The sequence below is a fragment of the Diabrotica virgifera genome, chromosome 8, assembly GCF_917563875.1.
Source record: "Diabrotica virgifera virgifera chromosome 8, PGI_DIABVI_V3a".
In the NCBI taxonomy this organism is placed as follows: Eukaryota; Metazoa; Arthropoda; class Insecta; order Coleoptera; family Chrysomelidae; genus Diabrotica; species Diabrotica virgifera.
In genome coordinates, this window is record NC_065450.1 from 120481671 (window position 1) to 120507815 (window position 26145).

The 26145-nt window shown below is 31.8% G+C and overlaps 1 protein-coding gene across 1 annotated transcript in view; it reads right to left on the reverse strand.

Annotated features, from left to right (window-relative positions):
• Positions 1-26145, reverse strand: part of LOC126890248 (otoferlin-like) — a 224148-nt gene that overhangs the window by 172235 nt on the left and 25768 nt on the right. Inside the window, exon 4 of the mRNA XM_050659104.1 lies at positions 4037-4223. Coding sequence (XP_050515061.1) covers positions 4037-4223 — 187 coding nt within the window. The remainder of the gene's footprint in view (positions 1-4036; positions 4224-26145) is intronic.

Here is a 26145-nt window from a genome sequence, read left to right on the forward strand (position 1 = left end):
GTTTTTATATCTTCTTCCTGTCAAGTTCCCACTCGTATGTCCCAGTCAAGACAGTTTTTGACTTTTTATAAATCTTACAAAATCATACCCATCATTTAATTCATTTTCGTCGTTTCTACTGATTCTCTGATAAGTACATTAGTTACAAACAGAAAATAATTTCTTAACAGATATTTTCACTCATTTCTTACCATTGCATTGTAAGTGGATCATCATCATCAACCCGTACGCGTCCACTGCTGGACGTAGGCCTCCCTCAGCTCTTTCCATCTTTCTCTGTTTTGTGCGGCTTGCATCCAGTTGCCGACAATACGCTTCAGATCGTCAGCCCATCTGGTTGGTGGTCGTTCTCTGCTCCGTAGTGCTTCTTCTCGTGGCCTCCACTCGACAATATGTTTTGTCCATCGGTTGTCTGACAATCTGGCGACGTGTCCTGCCCAATTCCACTTAAGCGACGCGATTCTTTCGACGGCGTCCGCTGTTTTTGTTCTACGACGTATTTCTTCGTTTGGGATTCGGTCCCTCAGGGAGACACCCAACATTTGGTGCTCCATAGCCCTCTGAGTTATGCGAATCTTGTTCACTACCTTTTTTGCGAGTGTTAATGTTTCCGCTCCATAAGTGAGTACAGGCAATACACACTGGTCAAAGATTTTCCTTTTCAGGCATATGGGTAAGTCCGATTTAAATACATAGCTCAGTTTATTAAACGCTGCACAGGCTAATCCTATGCGACGTGGGAGCTCGTAAGTTTGGTTATCTCTTCCCAACCGAATTTTATGTCCCAATTAGTTATAAGATGCAGTCTGCTCAATATCCATTCCATCAACAATAATATTACGATTTAGCACTAGATTAGTCATTATTTGCATCTTTAATCTTTAGTCCGACCTCTAAGGAAGCGTGATATAACTTGTTCAACATTATTATTGCATCACCCATACGATCGGCTATAAGGACGATGTCATCTGCGAATCTCAAATGACTGAGCTTCTCTCCATTTATGTTGATACCATATTCGTTCAGATCTGCCGTCTTAAAACTGTGTTCTAAAAGGGTTGTGAACAGCTTTGGTGAGATGGTGTCTCCTTGCCATACTCCTCGCTGTATACAAATTTTGTTTGTTTGTTGATCAGATAGTCTTACGCTAGCCGTTGCGTTGTGGTAGATATATTTTATCATGTTAGTGTAGCGATGGTCTCTTCGGCATTCTGTCAATGCTTTTAACATTTTCTGCTGATTTATGGTATCGAACGCTTTCTCGTAGTCCACGAATATCAGTGCCAATGGTTTGTTTTATTCCGCAGACTTCTCGATCAAGTTTTTTATTACCAGTAAGTGGTCGTTAGTGCTATATCCGGATCTGAAGCCAGCTTGTTCTCTAGGCTGATAGAAGTCTAACTTAGCCTCCAGTCTTTTTTTGATAATTTTTGTGAAAAGTTTATATATGTGTGATAGCAGACTGATAGGACGGTAGTTTTTTAGATCTGTTATGTCACCTTTCTTGTGCAATAAAACAATGACTGCATTGTTCCATTGAGAAGGCCGTTTTGCCATGGTAAATGCATTCGGTGAAAAGTTTGGCTAAAACCTGGATAATTTTATTTCCACCTTGTTTGATTGCCTCAATCGCTACTCCGTCATCGCCAGGGGATTTATTATTTTTCATTTCTGAAAGTGTCTTTTTAACTTCGTATGGTGTTACTTCTGGCATTAATTCGGATCCCTGGTTTGTGATTTTGGGCAGGAGCTGATCTTGCCTTTCGTTGGTGCTCTCATACATTTCGCGATAAAACGATTCGACAACCTTAAGGATTTCGGCTCTATCCGTAGCAATGCTGTTGTCTTTGTTTCTTATTCTGTACATATTTTTGTTACCAATGTTATTCGTATTTCGCCGCAAAACTTTTTTAAACTTTCGTTTTATTGAATTATTTGAGTTATTTCTCTTGTATTGTTTTCTCTTATGTCTTTTCGAATTGACCGGTGGATATCTTTATTTAATTTCTTCAGTGTTGTGTAGTTGGAGTCGTATTTTTCCGTCAGTTGTCTTCTTTTACTTATTAACTCTTTGGTATATTGGCTTAATTTTTCTTTATGGGTCACGACCGTCGGGCAGCACTCCCTTTCGGTTTCTTTTAGTGCCTTCGTTATGAGATTATTTGCTAGTTCGATGTCTTCTATTTCGTTTTCTAAGTCTTGTATACTTCTGGTTAGTATATCTTCATAGAGGTCGTTGTTTTCTGGGGGAATCCATTTTTTCTTTCGTGTTTTGAAGATAAGATAAGATTTCTTCTTTCGTGTAAGTGGATACCCATCTTAAATTCCTTACTTTACAGTGGCTAAAGATCTAAGTGGTAAAGCCACAAAAAAATCATAAGTGAAAAACGAAACGCTAAACTAAACGTTTTGGATTACAATTCTGCTAAAATTGTATTAGAATGTCACAGAAAAAATGTCTTTAGCACAAAATTGCTTCTTCTTCTATTTATGTAGACATGACTCTCTCTGTCTTCTCACTGATCATCTTCCTATTGGGGACCCTCTCTCGCCGTCCTTACTACTCTATTTGTTGTCATTCGGCTTATATGGTCGTTGCATTTTACTCTTCTGTTTTTTATCCAGTTCTTAATATTCTCCACCTTGCATCTCTGTCGTATCACTGCACTTCTATCTCTGTCCCATAGTGTTTTACCATCGATTTTTCGAAGGATTTTCATCTCTACTGTTTCTAGCATTATTTTTACCTCCTCTGTATTAGGTCATTTTTCTGCCGCGTATGTCATTATTGGTCTGATAACTGTTTTGTAGATTCTGCCTTTCATTTCTTTTCCGGTATGTATTTTTATTTCTCCATATTGTTTCGCTCAGGCAACCTGTGGCTCCCTTAGATTTATTCACTTGATCTTCCACTTCTGCTTCAAGCTCTCCATAACTAGATAGTGTAACTTCTAGGTATTTAAACTCCATGACTTTTTCTATTATCTGATCCTCCAGCTCTAATTTATATCTTAGTAGATTTGCTGTTATAATCATGCATTTGGTCTTATATGAGGAAGTTAACATGTTCAATTTTATGGTGGGTATATTAAATTGGTGCAGCATACGTTGTAAATCAAGTTCAATTTGAGAGAATAGTATTGCATTGTATAAATAGCAGATTATTTTAAGTTGTTTTTCTCCCATTTGGTATTCTTCTTTAGTTCTTAATTTATCATTACAGTGGACTTAGGGAATCTTCCTGTCTTATCATATTGCCAGATTCAATTAAGTCAGTTCATCTTCTACTTTTACTTTTATTTTATTTTATTATTCTGGTAGATATTTTCGATCGTATTAATTATTCCTGGATGTACCATCTTGCATACAATAAATGAATAACGTCCTTTAATTTGCTCCTGTCAAATGCCTTCTGAAAGTCCACGAAAGATAAATATGCCAGTTTGTTTTATTCCAATGAATTTTCTTGATCTGCATGATCTTCTCGGCCTAAAACCTTGTTGTTTTTATGCCAATGTTATAATTTTATTCAGTTTGTTTGTTATAACTTTGGTTGTTAATTTTAATGTTATGTTTAATAAATTAATGCCCCTGTAGTTTTCAGGGCCCGATTTGTCTTCCTTTTTGAAGAGGGGTATAAGGATGCTTGATCTCCATTCTTGTGGTAACCTGTTTTATTCTAGTATTGTTGTTTGTTCAGATCTTATCCTCCGTAGTTAAGGAGTTCATTCAATATTCTGTCCTCTCCAGGTGATTTTCTTTTTTTTTAATTTCCTTAATGCTTCCTTTATTATAAAAAAAAATATACACAAGGAGAATACCAAAGCAAAATTGTTAAACACGCTAAACACACAGACTAAGCTAAAATAATTAAAGTGAGCCTAATATTAAATTTAGAAAAAACTGTGAATTCCATGGATTTATTAATTATCACAAAAAATAGATTGATTTCGTGGATTTCAGAATTCTTTTAAGCCTATTTAATTAAAATTCAATCCATAAAGATAAAGTTTAGATTTTGTGTATTAAATCTCACCTTTTTCGCCGTCGTTCGAAATCCTTTTCAAATCGATGAAATGCGTCCCGATGACCGTTGGTTTCACTGGATCGTTGTCTCTCAGTTGAATTTTTATCCTCTGACACAAAGGCGGAAACATCTCCGTGAAAATTAGCTGCTCATTCCACACGGGTGCATAGCTGTGTTTTTTAACGCTCGTTTTACCCTAGAACAGGCAATTTAAAGAGCCAATTAGTATTTTCCCTGGCAGCTCTACAACATCATCAAGCAATGCCCGGAACTTTGTACGAAATTAAGTGAAAAAGAGTATAAATAAATCTGCATCGTTTTTTTTAAACTAAATATCGATTGTTACTAAACAAAAGCGTCACAATAAAAAAGAGCGAGGCACTTGGGGAGTGCCGACAGCAGTGAATACTTTTTATAGAGCGTTATTACTATACAGGGTGCTTGATTAGTAGGGTAAAGCTCAATAGCTCCGCTATAGTAATAGATAGCAATAAAAGTTAATAAGGAGTTCGAGTTTGGCAAGCGAGGCGAGAGGTCGTGTGGCAGGTGTATTGGCGATAAGGTAATTTCGAATTCGAAACCTATCACAATAAAAACACCGGTTTTTTAAAAGACCTATCGTTATCGATAATCGTTAAACTTAAAAAGCGTTCTTGTGCGAAATAAAAATAAACTTCTAAGTGTATAATAATAATATTTATATTAGTGCTGAGGTTAACATTTAATTTAAAATGGCCAGTGGCGGAACAGGAACAATCCGAAAGGAAACCTATAGAAAGAATGAAGAACTATCTGATAGTGGCGACGAAGAATCTAAGAAGAAAAAATATAAAGAAGATAAATTATATTTTGAAAAGAGTAACCTGACGAGACGAACACCGAATAAAAGCAACGACACAAATGAAGAGATGATAAAAATGATGCGGGAAGTTATGTGGAAAAATGATGAAATGATGGCAGAAATAAGAACCATACGGAAAGACCAAAAAGAAACGATGGAATATATTAAGGAGCTGAAAGAAAAAAACGAAAAATTGGAAGAAGGTTTAAAAATGGCAAACAATAGAATAGAACAATTGGAAAAAGATAGACGGAGAAATAATATAGTATTAAAAGGCCTAACACTAGATGCTACCGACGGAAAGCCTGTAAAGGAGTCAGTAGAACACTTCATAGGAAGAAATCTGAAATTAGAGGTCAGACTGAGAGGAGCGGTGAAGATCGGCGACCAAATCTTTGTAGCAGAAATGGAAAACGTAACGGATAAGATGAGTGTACTAAAAAACAAAGGAAAACTGAAAAATCTACAGGGACAAAAGGTGTATATAGAATCAGATTTAACAAGAAAGGAAAGGGAAATACAAGCAAAAATTAGGAAAATGGCAAAAGAAGAAAAAGACAAAGGTAATACTACGAAGATAGGATATATGAAACTGGAGATTAATGGAAAGGAGTGGAAATGGGACCATAATAAAGAGAAACTTATACTAACTCACAGAAATATCGGGGAAGGGACTTCAAAAAACTAAAAGAAAATAATGAGACCGGACCCACAACAATGACAACCAAGGCAATGAATGGGAAAAGCGATAGGGAAAAAGATGATGCAAAGGTAAACAAGGATGAAAATAGGAAAAAGGGGAAAGCTAGATTGCAGAAAAAAGGAGAGATAAAAATGGGAACATGGAATGTGAGAAGCATCAATGGAAAAGAGGAAGAACTGGTAGAAGATATGATAAGACAAAAAATAGAAATACTAGGAATAACAGAAACGAAGATGAAAGGAAAAGGTCTTAAGAAAATACACAAAGGATATTGGTTACTTTGGGTAGGAGCGGATACAAAAGAGAGAGCAAAAGAAGGAGTCGGGATAATAATTGCACCGAATAGACTACAACACGTTATAGAAGAAACATATGTTAACCAGAGAATATTATCGGTGAAAATTAAACTGATGGACGAAGAAATATGGACAATAATAACAGCCTACGGAGTAAATGAAGATGCAAGAAAGGAAGAGAAAGATAAATTTTTCGAGGAGCTCCAAATGCAAATTGATAATGGGGAAGAAAACATAATTGTAATGGGAGATCTAAACGGTAGAGTCGGAAACAACAACAGCGGAATAGAGGAGTGCATGGGAAAAGAAGGAGAAGAAATGCTAAACAGAAATGGTGAAAGAATAATAGAAATATGTATGGAGAATAAACTAGTTATAACAAATACAAAATTTAAACATAAAGAAGTACACAAATACACGAGAGTACAAGACAGCAGAAACGAAAAATCAATCATAGATTACTTTTTGGTAAGCAGCAACAAATGGAAAAGAGTACAGGATACGAAAGTGAAAAGAGGCTCGGAGATTGGCAGTGACCACCATCTAGTAATAATGAGAATGAGAACAACAGAGGAAAAAGAAGAAAAGAGAAGAAAGGTAGTAAATGAAAAAATAAAAAGTTACAAATTAAAAGAGGAAATATATAAGAAGAAATTCCAAGAAAAATTAGATAATACTTTGAAAGGTAGGGCAAAAAATACAAATATAGAAAAAAAATGGGAATATCTAAAAACCAGCATAATCAAAGCAGCTGAGGAAACTTGCGGGAAAGCAAAAATAGCAAACACTAACATGAGGAGAACAGAATGGTGGACGGAAGAAATACGAGAGAAAATAAAGAACAAAAAAGACAAATGGAAAAGATACCTAAGCACAAAACACCCGGAAGATTACGAAGCATATAAAGAAAAAAGGAAAGAGGTTAAAATAGCGGTGAAAGCAGGAAAGGAAAGGTCATGGGAGATATTTGGACAAAAAATGACAAAAAATTATAGGGAAAACCAAAAACTCTTCTACGGCGCATTAAAACAACTCAGACAAAAGAAAGAGCACACGATGCCGAATATAAAAGACAAGAATGGAAACGTACTAACAGAAGAAAAACAAATAATGGAAAGATGGAGAGAACATTTCAAAGAGCTAACTCATGTAGACAAGGACAACATAGGGGAGATACAAGAAAGGAATGAAGAACAACAAGTGGAATCCATAACAAGAGAGGAATTAGAGAAAGCAATAGAAAGAGTAAAACTGGGCAAAGCACCAGGCAAGGATCATATCACCCCGGAAATGATAAAATTCATGGGGACAGAGGGAATGGATAGCATGAAAGAACTAATGAATGATATCATAAATAGAGCAGAATTACCAAAGGACTGGAAGAAAGACATTATATTACCAATACACAAAAAGGGAGACAAGAGAAACTGTAATAATTACCGAGGTATCACCATATCAAGTATCCCTGGGAAGGTATTAGCAAGAATACTAGAGACAAGAATAAAAACACAAATAGAAACAACTATGGAAGACACACAGTGTGGATTCAGGAAGGACAGAAGCACGCAAGACCTAATATTCACATTAAGACAAGTAAGTGAGAAGGTAATCAAGAAAAATAGAGAGATACATATGTGCTTCATTGACCTGGAAAAGGCGTTTGACAGAATCCGAAGAAAGGACGTTTGGAAGACACTAACAGAAAGGGGAGTCGACAGACACATAATAGAAGTAATAAAGGATATGTACAAAAATAATACAAATACAGTAAGAACCAATAACGAGGAATCCAGAGAATTTTCTACAAGTCAAGGCGTCAAACAGGGATGCGTGCTGAGTCCACTGCTATTCTCAGTGGTACTGGATGAAGCGATAAAGAAAGCCAAGAGAAGAATGAGAAAACTAACATTAGGATACTGGCAAATGAAACAGACTCAACTATCGGAGCTACTATTTGCAGACGACATGGTATTGATAGCAGAAAACAGAGAAGACTTACAGAACAATCTTGAAATCCTAGAAGAAGAACTATCAAACATAAATATGAAAATTAATACAGAGAAAACAAAAACAATGATAATTTCAAATACGAGGAAGACACACGCAATAGAATTAGACGGGAAACAACTAGAGCAAGTGGAATATTTTAAATACCTAGGAGTAATAATCGAATCAAATGGTAAACAAGACATGGAAATAAACGAGAGAATGGGACGAACAGGAAGCTTATTTAACACTATGAAAACAACATTTTTTGGGAAAAAAGGGATACCGGAAAAAGTAAAAACGGCAGTCGTTAAATCAGTAGTTAGACCAACAATCATGTATAGCAGCGAGACATGGACATTGACGGGGAGACAAAAATCCAGAGTCAATGCTATGGAAATGAGGTTCCTGAGGAAAATAGCAAACAGAAAAAGGACAGACAAAATACGAAACGAAACAATTAGACAAAACCTAAAACTAGAACCAATCAATGAAAAAATAGTAGAAGGACAACTTAGATGGTTCGGGCACGTGTGTAGAATGTCGAACGAGAGGCTAACAAAACGAGTGTTCGAAACGAGAGTGCAGGGGAAAAACAAAAGAGGGAGACCAAGAGTTATGTGGGTAGATGAAATCAGGAAAGAAGTCGAGAAGAAGGGATTGACATTGGAAAGTGCAAGAAACCTAGCGCAAGATCGGAAAGCATGGAGACTACAATGCCAAACTCAACTCCACCAGCCTTACACCTAAAGGTAGAAAGGCTTAGGACTAAGTAAGTAAGTAAAAGTTAATAACAAAAATTTTAGCCACTTTTGAGCTTCATATTACAAAATTAGTTAGAATGTTACAGGGTGTTCGATAACATAGTGGCAGACCAAACTTTTGTTTTTTTTTTTAAATGAAACACCCTATATTTTATTTTAAATTCGAAATCCTGTTAACTTCTCCATCACAAAAATATAAAGGTTTGTTATGTTATACAGGGTATTTACAAAGTTATAACCAATCTTATATGAAAATCGTAACAAGTTCAACTCTCTGTATAAATAAAAATAAGCAAAACAACAATGGATTATTAACGCCATATTTTTTAACGTATTGTCAAAATTTTCAAGAACGGTGATATTGCTAATTTTCTTTATATCAAATACAGGGTGAGTCAAAACGCAAGTACATTATTTTCTCATTAATTTTAAATGGAACACCCTGTATTTTATATCACTATTGAAAAGTACCATTACCTTACTTTAATTTTTAAATGACATTCCCTATGTCTAAATTTATTAGTTTTCGAGATATTTTCATTTTTCAATGGACCAGTAGCGTGGCCACCCAAATCACCAGAATTTAATAAACTGGGCTGATTTTTTTGGGGTTACGTTAATAATGAAGTTTATAAAATACCTCCAACAACAAGGGATGAGATGAAAAATAGAATATAATACAAAGTGTATTTCGATGTGTTAATTTACAAATGCTCCGTAGAGTAAGTAGCTCATTCAATGATCGTTTTTAGGTGTACATAAATGTGTTAGGAGATAATTTTGAACACCTTATGTAATTAACTATTAAAAATATTTTATTAAAAGTAGCTTCTAATTTTTTCAAACATGTTTTTTGCAAAATGTATTACTGATAAATTATGTTTCGTTCTTTATTTGTTACATTGTTACATTTACATACAAAAGTAGTGTTTAATTGTCTTCACGAAATATTATATTTTGTGTTTGTGTGTTTTTTTGTAAAATTTGTTACTAATTTTCTTTGTTTATTTGTTGCATTTACATAAAAAGATAGTTTTTAATTGTTTCAAAAATGTTGCATGTAGTGGTTGGGTTTTTGTTTGTAAAATGTATTACTAATAAATTATTTTTATTTCTTTATTTGCTACAGTGTTACATTGATTACCGGATTGATAATCGGTAATCTTCAATTGTCAATTCAGTCATGGCTTACTTAAAATTTAGATAAATTTAAACACCTAAAATAATTTGCTCTGAAAAATGAAAATATCTCGAAAACTAATAAATTTGGGCATAGATAATGTTATATAAAAATTAAAGTACGTTAATGTTACTTTTCAATAATGATATAAAATACAAGGTGTTCTATTTAACATTACTGAGAAAATAATTTACTTGCGTTTTGACTCACCCTGTATTTGATATAAAGAAAATTAGCAATATCAATAATTCTTAAAAATTTTGACAATAAATAAAAATTATAGCATTAATAAACCATTGCTGTTGTGCTTATTTTTATTTATACAGGGAGTTGAACTTGTTACGATTTTTATAAAAAATTGGTTATAACTTTGTAAATACCCTGTATAACATTACAAACCTTTATATTTTTGTGATGGAGAAGTTAGCAGGATTTCGAATATGAAATAAAATATAGGGAGTTCCATTTAAAAAAAATAAGTTAGGTCTGCCACTGTGTTATCGAACACCCTGTAACATTCTAACTGTGTAATGTAAAGCTCAAAGGTGGGTAAAATTTTTGTTATTAACTTTTATTGCTATCTATTACTATAGTGTAGCTATTGAGCTTTACCTTACTAATCAATCACCCTGTATGTAGGTTAGTGAAATTTTATTTTATTTAATTCGATTGCATTGGATTCGATTAGACTGTATTTAATTTAATTTAATCTAATTTTATTTAATTCTCGAAAAAATTAAAGAAATCAAACCATATGGGATTGAAACCACACCGAAGCTAGTCAAGATTAGATAATTCGGAATCTATATTTAGTTATAGTATAAAACATGTCTCGCACTATATTTTTTAGAAAAACTAAAGAAATCAACTCCAAAGGTTTGCAACATCCAGAACCCAGTAAATAATATAAAATTCGGGATCTATAGTTAGTATTACAATAAAAACATATGTGGTAAGTCGAGGAAATGAAGCTGAAAAAATGGCAAAACCTCGCAATTTTTTCGTCCAACATCGATTTGTACAAAAATTTGGGATTAGGCTCATTAGGCTCTAGTTCATTTTTTATATTGAGCCGTTGTACGCTTTTTGTTTTTTAAAGGCGAAAACTACCCCTAATTGTAAAAAATTATATAATATCATTTTAAACTTTAATATTGTCAACATTTGGTTCTTATTAGTTACATAATGGCTGTTTCATGCTTTAAGATATACTATCATAATAGTTCAACCCTTAAAACCACCCTTGTTGGAGCTATAAAAAAAATTACTTATCCTAAAAGAATAATTTCGGCTTGCATCGATTTACATAAAAATTTGGGATTAGGATCATCTCACCCTGTACTTCATATTCTATATCATGCTTAAGGGCGTTAATTATTTTTAGGGGTGTAAACTACTTCTTATTGTCAAAAATTATATAAAAACATTGTAAACTTTGATATGGGTAAAATTTGGTTTTCATACTTTAGGATATATATTATCATAATATTTCAACCCTTAAAAACCACCCTTAATAACATTACAGTTCTTATAAGTAGATATTTTAATAGATCTATACAGAAAAGAAGTAGAATTAAAGAATTACAAAGACATTTATTTACACAAAATACGAATTTACAAATATGTACAAATACAAATACAAATAGCTTTTTAGTCATCTTCCAGTATATGAACCGGTTATGTGGTATAATACATACATTGAAAATTATCCATAAGCTGACTATCCGAAATTTTCGAAAAAAAAAATTCGTCTTATAAACATAGCTCCTTCATTTTTGGCGATAAAAAGTTTTTTCAAAAATGACTTTGTAGGATTTTTAAAGAGTTATAAGATCGCGTAAACTAAATTCCCTAAGATTCCTTAGTTTTTAATTAGGGTGGGTTTAAAGGGCTCGAATAAGGGGGTGTTTGCTCGTAAATGGAGGTTTTAAACAGCTATATCTCGCTAACTGTTCACTGTAATGAAAATGTATGTACAAGGAAATTTTAACTATTAAAAAAGCTACAATTTAGTAGTCCATCATTTTTTTAGTATCTCCAGTATTTTCGGAGATATTTTGAAGTAAATGGTGAAAAATGGGAAATTCCAAAAAATTAATTTTTTTTATACTCCAATTTTTCTAAAATTAGGCCTTTTAAATAGGTCAATTTTTTTGGGTGTATTTATAATACAAATATAAAAGGAATTACAGAAAGGTGAAGACCCAGTTTTAATTAGGAGGGTAGTTAGGGGGTTGTTTTCACTGATTTTTTCATAGAGAAAAGCAGGTACCGACTTTTTTTGATCATAAGTCGCTTAATTTTTAGTCTAGAAAATTTTTATTATTATTTTTTGAAAGTCCTATATACCTGAAAAAATTTTATTTAAGTTTTCCTCGAAAAATGCAAAGTTTTTCCGTTATTTTACTTTGAATATTTAAAATTATGCATTTGACGAAAAAAGCTAACTTTTAACATGCCGTATCTCGGTTTGTATTAGTCTTAAAGATATTACAGAAAAATAATTTGGTTTGTGTTACTAAAAGATACAATTTTGATATCTACTGTTTTTTTTATTAAATGCATATTTTTCGAGATATTCTCAAAAACTGTTACCTTCAAGCGCGAATAACTCGAAAAATATTAGTTTTACGAAGAAAATGTAAAAAACATTTTTTTCTTAGAATTACTTCTTACATCGATTTACATGGTTAAAATGTAATAAAAAAATTCCCGCCCCCGAGATGGGGTGGCAACCACCCCCAAGGTTTTAGCGTACAGCGACATGATATAGAAAATGATCCTTGGACTATTCCCTACCTTCTTTGAAAATTTCAAGTAAATCCCTACTGTACGAAAAAATTGCGAGCCAAAATGCTTCATTTCCTCGACTATAGACTTTTTGGAAATACTGAATTAATCAACTCTAATGGGTTGAACATGTGTCTAGGATACTTTTTGGAAAAAAACTGAACAAATCAACTCTGAATGGTTAAAACCACCTCGGAGCCAGTCAATAATATAAAATTCGGGATCCATCCTTAACTTAAAAATCTTGTGTCGGATTACTTTTTTTGGAAATATTGAACAAATCCACATCAATAGGATTGAAACCACCACGAAGCCAGCCAATCATAGAAAATTTGAAATCAATATTTAGTTTTATCATAAAAACATGTGTCCAACTATATTTTTTTGAAATACTGAACAAATCAACTACTAAAGGGCTGAAATCGCCCTGAAACTAGTAAAACAATAGAAGATTTGGGATCTGTACTAAGTTACTAAGAAAGTTTAATGTATATTTAGGTATATTATGTATATTACTGTTACCGCTCGAAATAGAATTTCGAGCCCGTGCAAAAACACCATACCGAGCAATAAGAGGTATTCCAAATAGGAATTGTTTTCAAATAGGTATTATCCAAAAAAGTTATTTAGACAAAGAAGTTGGCAATGATATTCTCCAGGCTTGGAAATGATGCCGAACTCTACAAAGTGATCAATAACTACGTGGTAAAGCAAAAAATAATTTTTATGTAGTGAAATAGACCAGGGCATTTAGCACAAAATAAATCGATTTTTAAGTACAGCAGCTAGAAACTTAAAACTTAATGCAATATATTTAGGATGATGTCAGGAAAATAGTCTACTATCGAAAAATGGGTGGAAATGCATACTTACATTTTAAAGTGCATAAAATGCACCCAAAAGTGCATAAATATGTCAAAATAAAAAGTGCATTTTGTTACTCAGGAGTTTTTGGGGTCGCTGAAAACGAATACGCCATCAGAACCGACCACCGGAGCACCTGGTGCATAGGTTCACTGCCTAGAGACTTGCCAAAGTTCTAAAATTTTTTATTATACATATAATTATATATAATAGATTTTTGCTAATATTTGCTTTATTATGAAAATCAAATCGAAAATGGACCTTCGTTTTATAAAACCTGCCTGATAGTCACCGCCAGCTTTTTCTATGTATTTACCAATCAAAATTTAAAAGGTACATCCCAGTGGTTGGCTATATACCATAGTTATAAAAAAATTGAAGGCATCCGTGGGAGTGCCGACAGAAGTGAAAACTTCTTATAGTAAATAAATTACGTGCTTAATGCTTTCTCCCCATTGCCATACCTATATCATATACGCGATGCGTATGCCTTATGCTATTTATGTATACATTCACGTAATTTATATACGTACACAATTTATTTCAGCGAAGTGATGACGGTCGCAAATTCAATATTTTTCCCCATACAAGAAGTGCACAACGTCCCTAAAGAAATTTTAAATTTAAAAATTTATTTCGTAGAAGCGGTGACGTTCCCTAATTTAATACTTTTTCCCCCATGCAAAAAGTGCACAACGTCCCTCAAGAAGTTTTCACTTCAAATATTCATTTCGTCGAAGCGATGATGGTTGCGAAGACGGTCGCTAATTTAATACTTTTTCCCATCCAAAAAGTGCACAACGTCCCTAAAGAAATTTTCAATTCAAAAATTTATTTCGTCGAAGCTATGACGGTCGCTAATTTAATACTTTTTCCTTATCCAAAAATGCACAACGTCCCTCAAGAAGTTTTTACTTCAAATATTCATTTCTTCAAAGGATGATGGTCGCGAAGACGGTCGCTAATTTAATACTTTTTCCCATCCAAAAAGTGCACAACGTCCCCTAAGAAATTTTCAATTCAAAAATTTATTTCGTCGAAGCGATGACAGTCGCTAATTTAATACTTTTTCCCCATTCAAAATGTGCACAACGTCCCTCAAGAAGTTTTCACTTTAAATATTTATTTCGTTGAAGCGATGATGGTCGCGATTACTGTTGCTAATTTATTACTTTTCCCATCCAAAAATTGCACAACGTCGCTAAAGAAGTTTTCACTTCAAAAATTTATTTCTTCGAAGAGATGACTGTCGCTAATTTAATACTTTTTTCCTATCTAACAAGTGCACAACGTCCCTAAAGAAATTTTCACTTCAAAAATGTATTTCGTCGAAGCAATGACGGTCGCGATAACGGTCGCCAATTTAATAAATTTAATAATATATTGCATAAGCGATGACGGTCGCAATGACGGTCGCGAATTCAATGCTTTTTCCGCTATCCAAAAATCGCACAACGTCCCTAAAGAAATTTTCACTTCAAAAAACTTACTACGAAGTAAACACTTCTATATAAAATGGTATACAAGTTTACTAAAACTTTTAAAAAATATCAAAAATGGATTTATAAATTCATAACATTTTCAGTCCTATCGGGGCATCGTCAATGAAAAACTTCTATACATCTAGAAGTTGGAACTAGCCACAGAACTAGCAGTGTCGGATTAAGGGGGGGCTATGGGACTATTAGCACCCGGCGGTAAATTTTGAGAGGCGTACCTCGCTCCCATCACGTTTTAATTGTATATGTGGATATTTCAAATTTATGGGGTTGATTTTCCGAAATAGCATGGTAATAAAACTTCGTCTCGTCACCGATAAGATCCGTGCCTGCGGTACCTAGCAGGTCGCACAAAAACATGTTTCATGTTTTTCCAAAATGCACCACCAAGGAGGTGCATTTTGGAAACGACAAAAATTAGAAAAACAACAAAAATTAAATGCAGTATAAAAAAACCCCAAGATTCAGCTTTTTTTTACTAAATCCAGACAAGATAGTGTACCAATGAGCACTTCTTTTCAAGACGATCCAATTGCAACAGTTTCAGATGTTTAAAAAGGTAAGTTTATTTAACTGTTTTAGTTACTTTTTTAATAAAATAAAATTTGCAGCAGGATCTTCATCACGCCAAGATGGTTCATTCACAGCAAATTCAGACCCACTTTGTGATATCGAGTTACATCCTGAAAAGAGTTGTCCTGAACGTCAAATTCTAGTCGAAAGTGGTGTTAATCGAGTTGATTTACAAGATCCAAAATTCTGGCAAAAAATTGTGTAGATGAAGTGTTGAAAGAATTTAAAACACAGGATCTTAATTCTTTAGACTTTCAACCTTCAAAAAGAAAAATAGGAAAACAAAACAGGTACTGCGCTAAATCACTATTCTATCAAGTTTTAAAGAATGGTGAAAAAATTCGGCGTGATTGGTTAGTTTATTCCAAAAGCACAGGCTCTTTATTTTGCTTATATTGTCGACTCTTTTCAAGCGAAAATTGCACTTTTTCCTTTTGTACTGGATTTGACGACTGAAAAAAGGCTAAAGAAAAATGTGACACAGTCATGAAAGGTCAGTCGTTCATTTAGAACATCTTAAAAATTTAATTTCAAGAAATTCACCTGAAAGATCAACTCACAGTCCTACTTTTGTTATGGAGCTTTTGCATAAAAATAATATAATTGCAACCTTCCCAAACGTAGAAATAGCACTAAGAATCTTCTTATCGTTGATGGTTACTAACGCAACTGGTGAAAGATCATTTTCCACTTTAAAACGGGTCAAAAATTATTTGATAAATACGATGACGGAAGAAACATTAAATTCCTTCGCTGTTTTAAATATTAATAATGATCTGCTTACAAAATTAGATTTTAATAAAATCATCGACCTGTTTGCAATAGAAAGTCCAGGAAAATTTGTTTGTAAATAATTATGTTAATTTACTTTCTAAGTTGTGAGTTTGTGTCTTTGTGGCTTTTTTGTATATTTGTAATAAATTACATAATAATATTAAAATAGTTTTAATGCATTGTTAACCTCAGACGCATCTATACCTACTGGAGAATGGCGGTATAGTATGACTTAGCCCCCGGCGGTCCATGAACAAAATCCGGCAATGAGAACTACGTCAAACGACCCTTAAATTATATAGTTAAACTTGTAAAAATATTATAATTATTGTAACACTATGTCGATGTTAATGATTACATTTTTAAAGCAACATACAGATCCCCTCTCGAAAACATGAACATACTTCAACGGCAGGTAACAACCAACTGCCAACAACCGTTGCCAGCTCTTTCTATTTCAATTTAATAATACATTCTTCTTATTCTTAAGGTGCTGTATATTTCTGCGTAGGCATTCACCGTACATTGTCTTGTCAGGTGACATGTTACATAGGCAGGATTAAATTATTCTACTTTTAGCACCAAAGCGAAGAATTTCATAGCTGTGGATTCCTCTCTATTGGCATATATTACGCAGCCGTGACATCTTTTTACGTCTTAGATCTTTCTTTCCCTCTATCTTTCCTTCGAGTACCAGTTACTGAAAAGTTTATAGTTCTCCTCGTAAAATGTGACCTCAATATGCAGTCATCTTACTTTTTACATGATCAAAAAAGTCCCCTGTCAAAAAAATATTTAAGCATCTGGCACAGAAGCTACATTTCAAAAACTTTAAGTTTGTTAATGGAGCTGGCCTTTAATATCAATGCTTCCATTCCGTACAAGAGAACAGGTCACACGTAATCATGGATGAATTCAGCAAATGTGTCAACAAAGGAAGAGAACACAGGATGGGAAACAAAGAAGCAGTTTGTAACAATATAGGTTCCGGTACGCAATATTCCGGAGAGTCTGGGGAGTGTTCATAAGGAGGGTCCACCCCCGGGAAAACTTTTTAAATTTAGCCTCAATAAGGGCGTTTTAAAGCTGTTTGGGAGCAAGGCAAAAATTCAGGAATTTGTCTATAATTTTGTTGTTTTTTTTTTAATTTTTTGTCCCGAAAGGTACCGGTACGGCGTACCGGCGCGTATCGTCACAAAAACAGCACTACAAAGAAATAAAAATACTCAGACGACGAGCGGTATACTATACTCAGGCGTTATGCAGACACCGCAATACTGACAGCCCACGATGAAGATTTAACATAGGAGCAAAAGACTTTAATATGAGAATCTCAACTAAGAAAACTAAAACAATAGTAATAAACAAAGAACAAAACAGATGTAAAATAGAAATTCATGGTATATGGCATCGGTATTAGAGCCGCATTCCCGGGAAATTCCCGGGACAAATTTCCCAGGAAATCAGTAAAAAATGAAAATCCCGATTCCTGGGAACAAATTTCCCGGGATTATTTTAAATATTTTATTTTAAATTATGAGCGGAGGTATTACTAACTCAAAATAATAAATGATTCTGATACAATTATTATCTCTGTCTGCTTAATAATCATTTTAAATTGTTCCACTTAAAATATTTTTTCTACAACCGTGTTATAAATGCTATGTTATAAATGCAATTTTTTGCACTCCATACGAGCGTTAAAAATGCTACTTTAAGGCACTAGTGCTTTAAAAATTTTATGGCACTGCAATTCGTATTGACCGTATAGACAATTTTGATGTAATGTCAAAAAAATATAAAAATGGAATGTCAGTCAAGTTCAAGTAAAAGATTTTGTAGATATTGTCCTGTAATTACGTTTGTAGAAAAAATATTGTATGATATGCGTGTTAAAAAGTACATTTTTAAGGCACTCTTGTGAATTGCAGATCTCGCTATCGCTCATTCTGCACACTTTTACATGCGTGCCTTAAACGTGTACTTTTAACACTTATTTCATAAATAACTTTTTCTACAACCGTGTTAAAAATACAATTTTTAGCACTCCATACGAGCGTTAAAAATGCTACTTTAAGGCACTAGTGCTTTTAAAAAAATTTAAAGCACTGCAGTTCGTATTGACCATATATGCAATTTTGATGTAATGTCAAAAAAATATAAAATTGGAATGTCAGTCAAGTTCAAGTAAAAGATTTTGTATATATTGTCTTGTAATTACGTTTGTAGAAAAAATATTGTATGATATGAGTGTTAAAAAGTACAATTTTAAGGCACTCATGTGAATTGCAGAACTCGCTTTCGCTCATTCTGCAAACTTTCACATGCGTGCTTTAAACGTGTACTTTTAAACACTTATACATAAATAACTAATATTTTTCAATTATATTTTAAACCTTCCAATTTGGCGTTACTAAATCAGAATGTATCATCCGTCAGCATAAACATTCTTTTGTTTATGCGACGATCTGATTCATTTGGAAGTATCCAGAATTATAAAATAAATATTTATTTTGAATTAAAATTATGTTTATGAAAAATTATTAGTACATAGTAAATTTAATACAATATTATATGGTGCAGATCAGCTGACTGGATGTTTAAAAAAATTACTCACTGCACTAAAAAGCATCAGACCTACATCAACAGAAAGTCTGTTTTCAACTTCAGCAAATTTCTGTACAAAAAAGAGCCTCGCTAAAAGATCAAACACTCAACAATTTATGTTTTTTTAAATTTCTTTAATAAACATATTTCAATAATAAAAACAACGAAAATTCAGATTAATCCCAAAACGCCTAGCCGGGTAAGATGATGAAAAGTGCCCCCACTCGATTCGAATTCCATATAGGTCACCGTTTAGCATATGTAGTGAAATTCACTTTTTGAAATTTTTAGCCGCCTAGGTGGTCATGTGACCCACCTAGAGCCTAATTAGGGTTTTTATGTTTTTATTTTTTATCTCAGCCGCATCGAGAACTAGAGAAAAAATTTAAATAAAAAAGTTGTAAGATTTAAAAAGTTATGTCCGAAAATTTTTTTTTTGCGGGAAATTTAAATTTTAGAACGATTTTAAAATTTTAAATGAGTATAAAAAATAACTAAGACATTCGTTGAATGTCAAATAAACGTCAAATTGAAAGGCAGTTTATTTAGAAGTTCTCCTAAAAATTATTAATTTTAAGGTTTTTTCTTAACTTTTTGAGTATTACGAGTAGTATAAAGAAGTACTAAACCAGTGATCTGTAAGAAAGTGTGAAATTTAGCGCCTAGAAGTTAAATTTCAGAAAACAAATAATATGGAAGGTATACCACCCGAACCTCCAGATAAAGGTAAATTTTATGTAGAAATGGAAGGAGATGGGATGATGGAATATGAGGAATTAAATAAAAATAACAATAGAGTAAATAATAAGGTAACAAACAAACAAAACCAAACAAGTAGTACTATTGAGGTAAGTAACAAATTTAGTTGCAATAACGATGAAAATTTGACAAATTTAAATCAAACAGATAAGTCAGGTAAGCAAAATTTAAATAAAGTAATAAATTTAAGATTAAAACATAGATATCAATTTGGAGATAATGCACCTTATATAGTACACATAGAAAATAAAAACGGTAACATTGGTCGATTACACAGGATCGGCACGGCCCGTTTGATTTTAAGTGCAGTTCCTGAAATTGAAAATAATATCACACAAATTACAGTAGTTGGTAGAAATAAAATCAAGGTAGAACTAAATAATTTTGCTAGTGCTAATAAATTAATTGATTCTCAAATTCTTAAAAGCAAAGAGTATGAGGCATATATTCCAACGTTTTTTACTCAAAAGAAAGGTGTTATAAAATTGGTAGATAAAGAGATAGAAGATAATGATTTATTATCATTAATTAAACCTAGATTTGGAATTAAATTCGAAGTATTACATGTAAAAAGAATTATGCGGAAAGTGATTCAAGATAATGGTAATACTAATTATGTAAAAACAGGAACCGTAATTGTCACTTTTAAAGGTCAGTCTATACCAAAAAATGTAATAATAGAAAAAATGATATACGAGGTGGAAAATTATACACCCAGAATAATCCAATGTTTAAAGTGTTTGAGATTTGGGCATATAAGTGCCCAATGTAGAGGAAAAGATAGGTGTGAAAGATGTGGCGAAGAACACAACAAATCTAATTGTTCCAATCCGAATAATTTACTTTGTGTATTGTGCAAAGGAAAACACAGCGCTACTGACAAGGGAGCAGATTGTACAGAAAGACAAAAACAGGAATATATTAAAAAAATTATGAATAATGAAAATATAACATATTATGAAGCTAATAATAAATATAAAAAATGTTATTCAACAGTAAGTAAAGACCAAGAAAATACTTCAAATAAATATACAATATCTAAACGAAAAAGATCAAGTAGTATTGATTATAGTAGTGTAGATAAAGAAACAATGGAAGCACGCAGAAAAATTTTGCAAACACCAAGAATACAAAGTCAGCCTTGTTATAATTTTAATAATCCCATTTATTCTAACACAACACAAACACAAAACGATAATCAAAATAATATAGGAGAAATAATAGTAAACTTTATTTCAGCAACATTAAATCAAATTAATCACAATTTAGATAAAAAAACGTTGGAATTATTAAAAAACAATATTTCACAATTATTATTACCTCGTGATGGCTAACGTTTCATTTCTTCAATGGAATGCGAGATCAATTAAAACAAATAAGGGTTATTTAGAAAAATTCTTGTATGACAATAAAATAGATATAGGATTAATATCAGAAACTTGGTTAAAAAAAAGTAATTTTATTAACTTTACTGGTTATAATGTCTTTAGGAATGATAGAGATGATGGATATGGTGGAGTAGCCATCCTTTTGAAAAAATTAATAAAATTTTACAACAGTCCTACTTTTCACCAAATTAATGACATAATGTGCAATAGCATATCAATTAAAATTCAATCCAGAAAAAAGTTAAACATTTATTCAATATACGTAAAACCAAATCTTAAAATCACTCTAAATGAATGGAAAAAGTTTTTTAATAGTCTAGAGAAGCCTTTTATAATTGGTGGTGATTTTAATAGCCACAATTATGTTTGGGGTTGTAGTACTGTAGATACTATAGGAAAAAATCTGTTAGAAGCTATTGAGGACTGTAATCTTGTAATTTTAAATAATGGCAAAGAAACTTTGATGCGTAGACCGAATAGCAATAATAAATCTGCAATAGATCTTACAATATGCTCAGCAAATATTAGTCATTTTTTCGATTGGGATGTTGTGGACGAGACATTAGGATCAAATCATTTTGCTATTATTATTAAGTCAAATATTAATGTTAATAAAGCGGAATGTGTAAATACAAAATTCCAATGGAACATAAATAAAGCGGATTGGTCTCTTTTCTCTTCTATCACTGAGAATTTCATGGAAATAGATAATAATTTAAATTACCAACAATTTTTAAATAAATTAAACGAATATTGTAAGATATGTATACCAGAGAAGAGAACAGGGACTAATCCACGATTTAGAAAAACTTGGTGGAATGACAATTGTAAAAAGGTAATAGAAGAACAAAAACTAGCTTTACGCAAGTTTAAACTACAGTCTAATATACAAAATTATATAAATTATAATAAATGTGTAGCGAAAACCAAAAAAGTTGTATTAGAGAGTAAGCGTAATGCATGGAGAAATTTTTGTAAAACTTTAAACAAAAATACACCAATTAAAGATATGTGGAATCAAGCCAAACGATTACAAAACATTTTTAAACCACAAGTAAATCCAGTGACTGAAGGAGAATGGGTTGAGGAGTTTTTAAGAAAATTATGTCCAGATAATATATTTTCAAAAATTAATGTAATGGAAAGAAAAAACTCTATGCATCCACTTTCAATTCCATTTAGTTTCTGTGAATTAGAAATAAGCCTTAAGAATAAGAAAAATACTTCTCCAGGTATAGATAATGTACATTATATTATGTTGGCCAATTTACATCAAAAAGGGAAAGAAACACTATTAAATTTTTTTAATCAAATATGGTTATCAGAAGATATTCCAGATAACTGGAGAGAGTACCGGGTGATTCCTATTCTCAAAACAAATCGGAATCCTGATTCAGCAGAATCTTATAGAGGTATTTCATTGAGCTCCTGCATAACAAAAACACTGGAAAGAATGATAAAACTTAGGCTCGAAAGTTGGCTAGAAAAAAACAATAAATTATCACAAACACAATTTGGATTTCGAAAAAATCATTCTACTGTGGAAGCTGTGAGTCATTTGGTAACAGATATAAATTTAGCGTTTACGAAAAATTCTTCAGTAATCGCTCTTTTATTAGATGTTGAAGCAGCATACGACAACGTTAATTTAAATATACTATATAACAAAATGATACAAATAGGTCTGCCAGAATGCTTCTGTCAAAAAATAATAAAATTGTATGACTGTAGAAAAATTTATATATCGGTAAATAATAACACATTTGGTCCAAGAGTAGCGATGGGTGGTTTACCTCAAGGAGGAATATTAAGCCCTTTGTTATATTTAATTTACACTTCTGATATAGAAAAAAATTTAAACTCAACAAAAATTTTACAATTTGCAGATGATATAGTTATTTGTCAAGAAAACATTAAAATAGAAAATGCAGTCAAATCCATTGAAGAAGGAGACAAACATATTAAAATATGGAGTGAATTACATGGACTAAATATATCTGATTCCAAAACCAAATTATGTATTTTTACAAGAAAACGAAAAGAAATACCCAATCACATCTTAATAAACAATATATCCTATCCTGTACAAAGTTATGTTAAATATTTGGGTATTACTCTGGATAGACAGCTTCTCTGGAAAGAACATATAGACAATATAGTTAAAAAAACAGAAAAAGGAATAAACCTTCTTCGATTCGTATCACACTTACGTTGGGGAGCAGATCCAAATATTTCTTTGTTGTTATTTAAAAATAATATAAGAGCTATATTCGACTACGGATCAATATTATACAGTGACGCATCACAGTGTCATTTAAATAAAATAGACAAAATCATTAATAAATCCCTTAGATTGTGTATAGGAGCCCTAAGAAGTACACCGATAAATAATCTACAAGTTGAATGCTGTGAAATGCCGATGGATATAAGACGAAAAAAACTTGGCATCAACCTTTTAGTTAGATTGTATGAAAAAAAGGCAAGTTTAATTTCCAAAATACATCAACTGTTTTTAGCAGACTTGACAGAAAAATATTGGATAAAAAAGAAAACTCTAAATATGGTAGATTTATATTCAAAAATGACAATATATGATAAACAACTTTATAAATATGACATAAACCCAAATTATAATATTGACTTTAATAGTATGGAACAAGTTCAGGTATACTTTTTAAGGGACTATAGCAAGTTGCCTATATCTTTAAGAAAATTAGTGTTTATCTCCGACAGTTCACAAATGTTCAAAGATTATTGTATGCTATATACAGATGCATCAAAAAATATTGAAGGTGTGGGATGTGCCTATTGGGATAGCAGTAATAAAATTAGTAAAATGTTTAAACTAAATTCTATTATGAGTATATACACAGCTGAATTAATAGCGATAATGGAAGCACTAAAATATTTATCTAATATAAATCATTCAAAGTTTATAATTTTTAGTGACAGTAAAAGTTCTCTTAGTAAAATTAGTGCTATAAATCCTAAATCAAAAGTGAACTACATTGAATTATATATCATAAATAAAATTAAAGAACTTCAGCAACAAGGAAAGTCTGTTAAGTTGGCATGGGTTAAAAGCCACTGTGGAATAACTGGAAATGAAATGGTAGATGAATTGGCTAAAAACGCGTTGACACAAGGAGTATTAACCCATTATCTTTGTACGCCAAAAGATATTGAATCAAATTTATTCAAAGAGATTAAGAAAGAATGGAAAGAAAGGTATATTGATGAAAACGTAAATACAGGAAACCACTACAGATCAATCAGAAACTATATAACGGATAAACCTTGGTTTTCTAAAATGGAGTCGACAAAAGATATGATAAAAACCATATGCAGAATGAGATTTGACCACTGTCTTACTCCATCATATTTATTTAAAATTAATATAGCTGATAGTCCACAATGTATTTGTGGACAGTTGGGCAATCTACAACACAAAATTTTGACCTGTTCTCTTATCTCTAATAAAGTTAATATGTTTTTAAATTCACTGTATTCTTTGACTGATGTCCACCATCCCATTAATTTAAATTATTTATTAACATTAGAAAATAATGAGTTGGTATACCGACTATTGTATAAACATATTTTAGATATTAAGCTTAAATTGTAATTGTAAAATATAGAGTAAGTATTTCTTGTAAATTGTTATATGTTAAAAGAAAAAGAAAAGAAAAGAAAAGAAAAAAAAAAGAAAAGAAATATAAAAAAAAATAATAAAATAAAAATAAAAAAAAAAATAAAAAAAAAATAAAAAAAAATAAAAAAATAAAAAAAAAATAATTAAAAAAAAAAGAAAGAAAAAATATAAAAAAGATATATAAAAAAAAATAGAAAAAAAAATATAATAATTAAAAAAAATATAAAAAAAAATATGTAGATAAAAATGAATGACGAACTTGGACAGTCCATAGTAAAATAGCTTTCGAATGAAGTAGAGGGCTAAAGAAGAATGTTGCAGTTTTTGCTGTGGAACTCTGAGAACATCATTTGGAAAAAAATTAATAAAAATATATATATATATATAAAAAATTATTAAAAAAAAATACAAAAATAATTATTTATTAGTAGAATTGTTTGTTATATTAGTATTAGTTTTAGGATAAGATACGAAAAAATGACTAATAAAATAAAAAATAGTAAAATTGGCGAATGGATTTAGTGTCCGCAGTCATATAAACCCAAACAAACAACAACAATAAGACATTCGTTTTCACGAAAAAAACATGTAACGTGTATTTTTGCATAATGTTTCATCCTGAATATTTTCAAATTTTTAAAATTGGTGAAACGCACCTTTAAAAATAAAAAACCGTATTTTTTCGTTTTTTTTTTCGTTTTTTGATACAATTTTATACATATTTTTCAAAGTAGGTAACACCGTCACTAGAATAGGTAAAATACTGAAAAATAATTGGGGTTTGCTTAATAAAAATTTTTTGTAACACCATCCATTTTCAAGATACAGGGCGTTGAAGAAAACAAAATTTTACACATTTTTTACGATTTTGCGGAAACTACTGGCAACATTGTAATAAAACTTGACAGGTTTTAAGAGGTAGTTGTTGTGCATGTTTTGACATACAATTAAGGATTTGATATTCATCATTGGCGCGCCTAGGGGTAATGGTCTGAACTTTTCGAAGAAAAAAAGATAGTACGCCACTGACATCCTTCAAATTACCAATCATTTTTGAATTCCTCGTTCAATTTTCGATAAAAAAACTGTCTTCTCATTTTTTCATACGACGCGCCGTTTTGCTGTAAAAAATAAAATATTTTAACGCTTCCAAAGTATTCGAATTGGTTTTTATGTGTACTTAATGGATGTACGAGTTTATGTAGATGTAGAACTGCTAGAAGTTCGAATACTTTGTAAGGGTTAAGATGTTTTATTTTTTGAATAAAAATGGCGCGTCGTATGAAAAAATAGGAAGAAAGATTTTTTGTCACAAATTGAACGAAGAATTCAAAAACGATTGTTAATTTGAAATATATCAGGGGCGTACTATCTTTTTTCTTTAAAAAGACAAATATAAAATTCTTAATTGTATGTCAAAAAATGCACAACAACTACCTCTT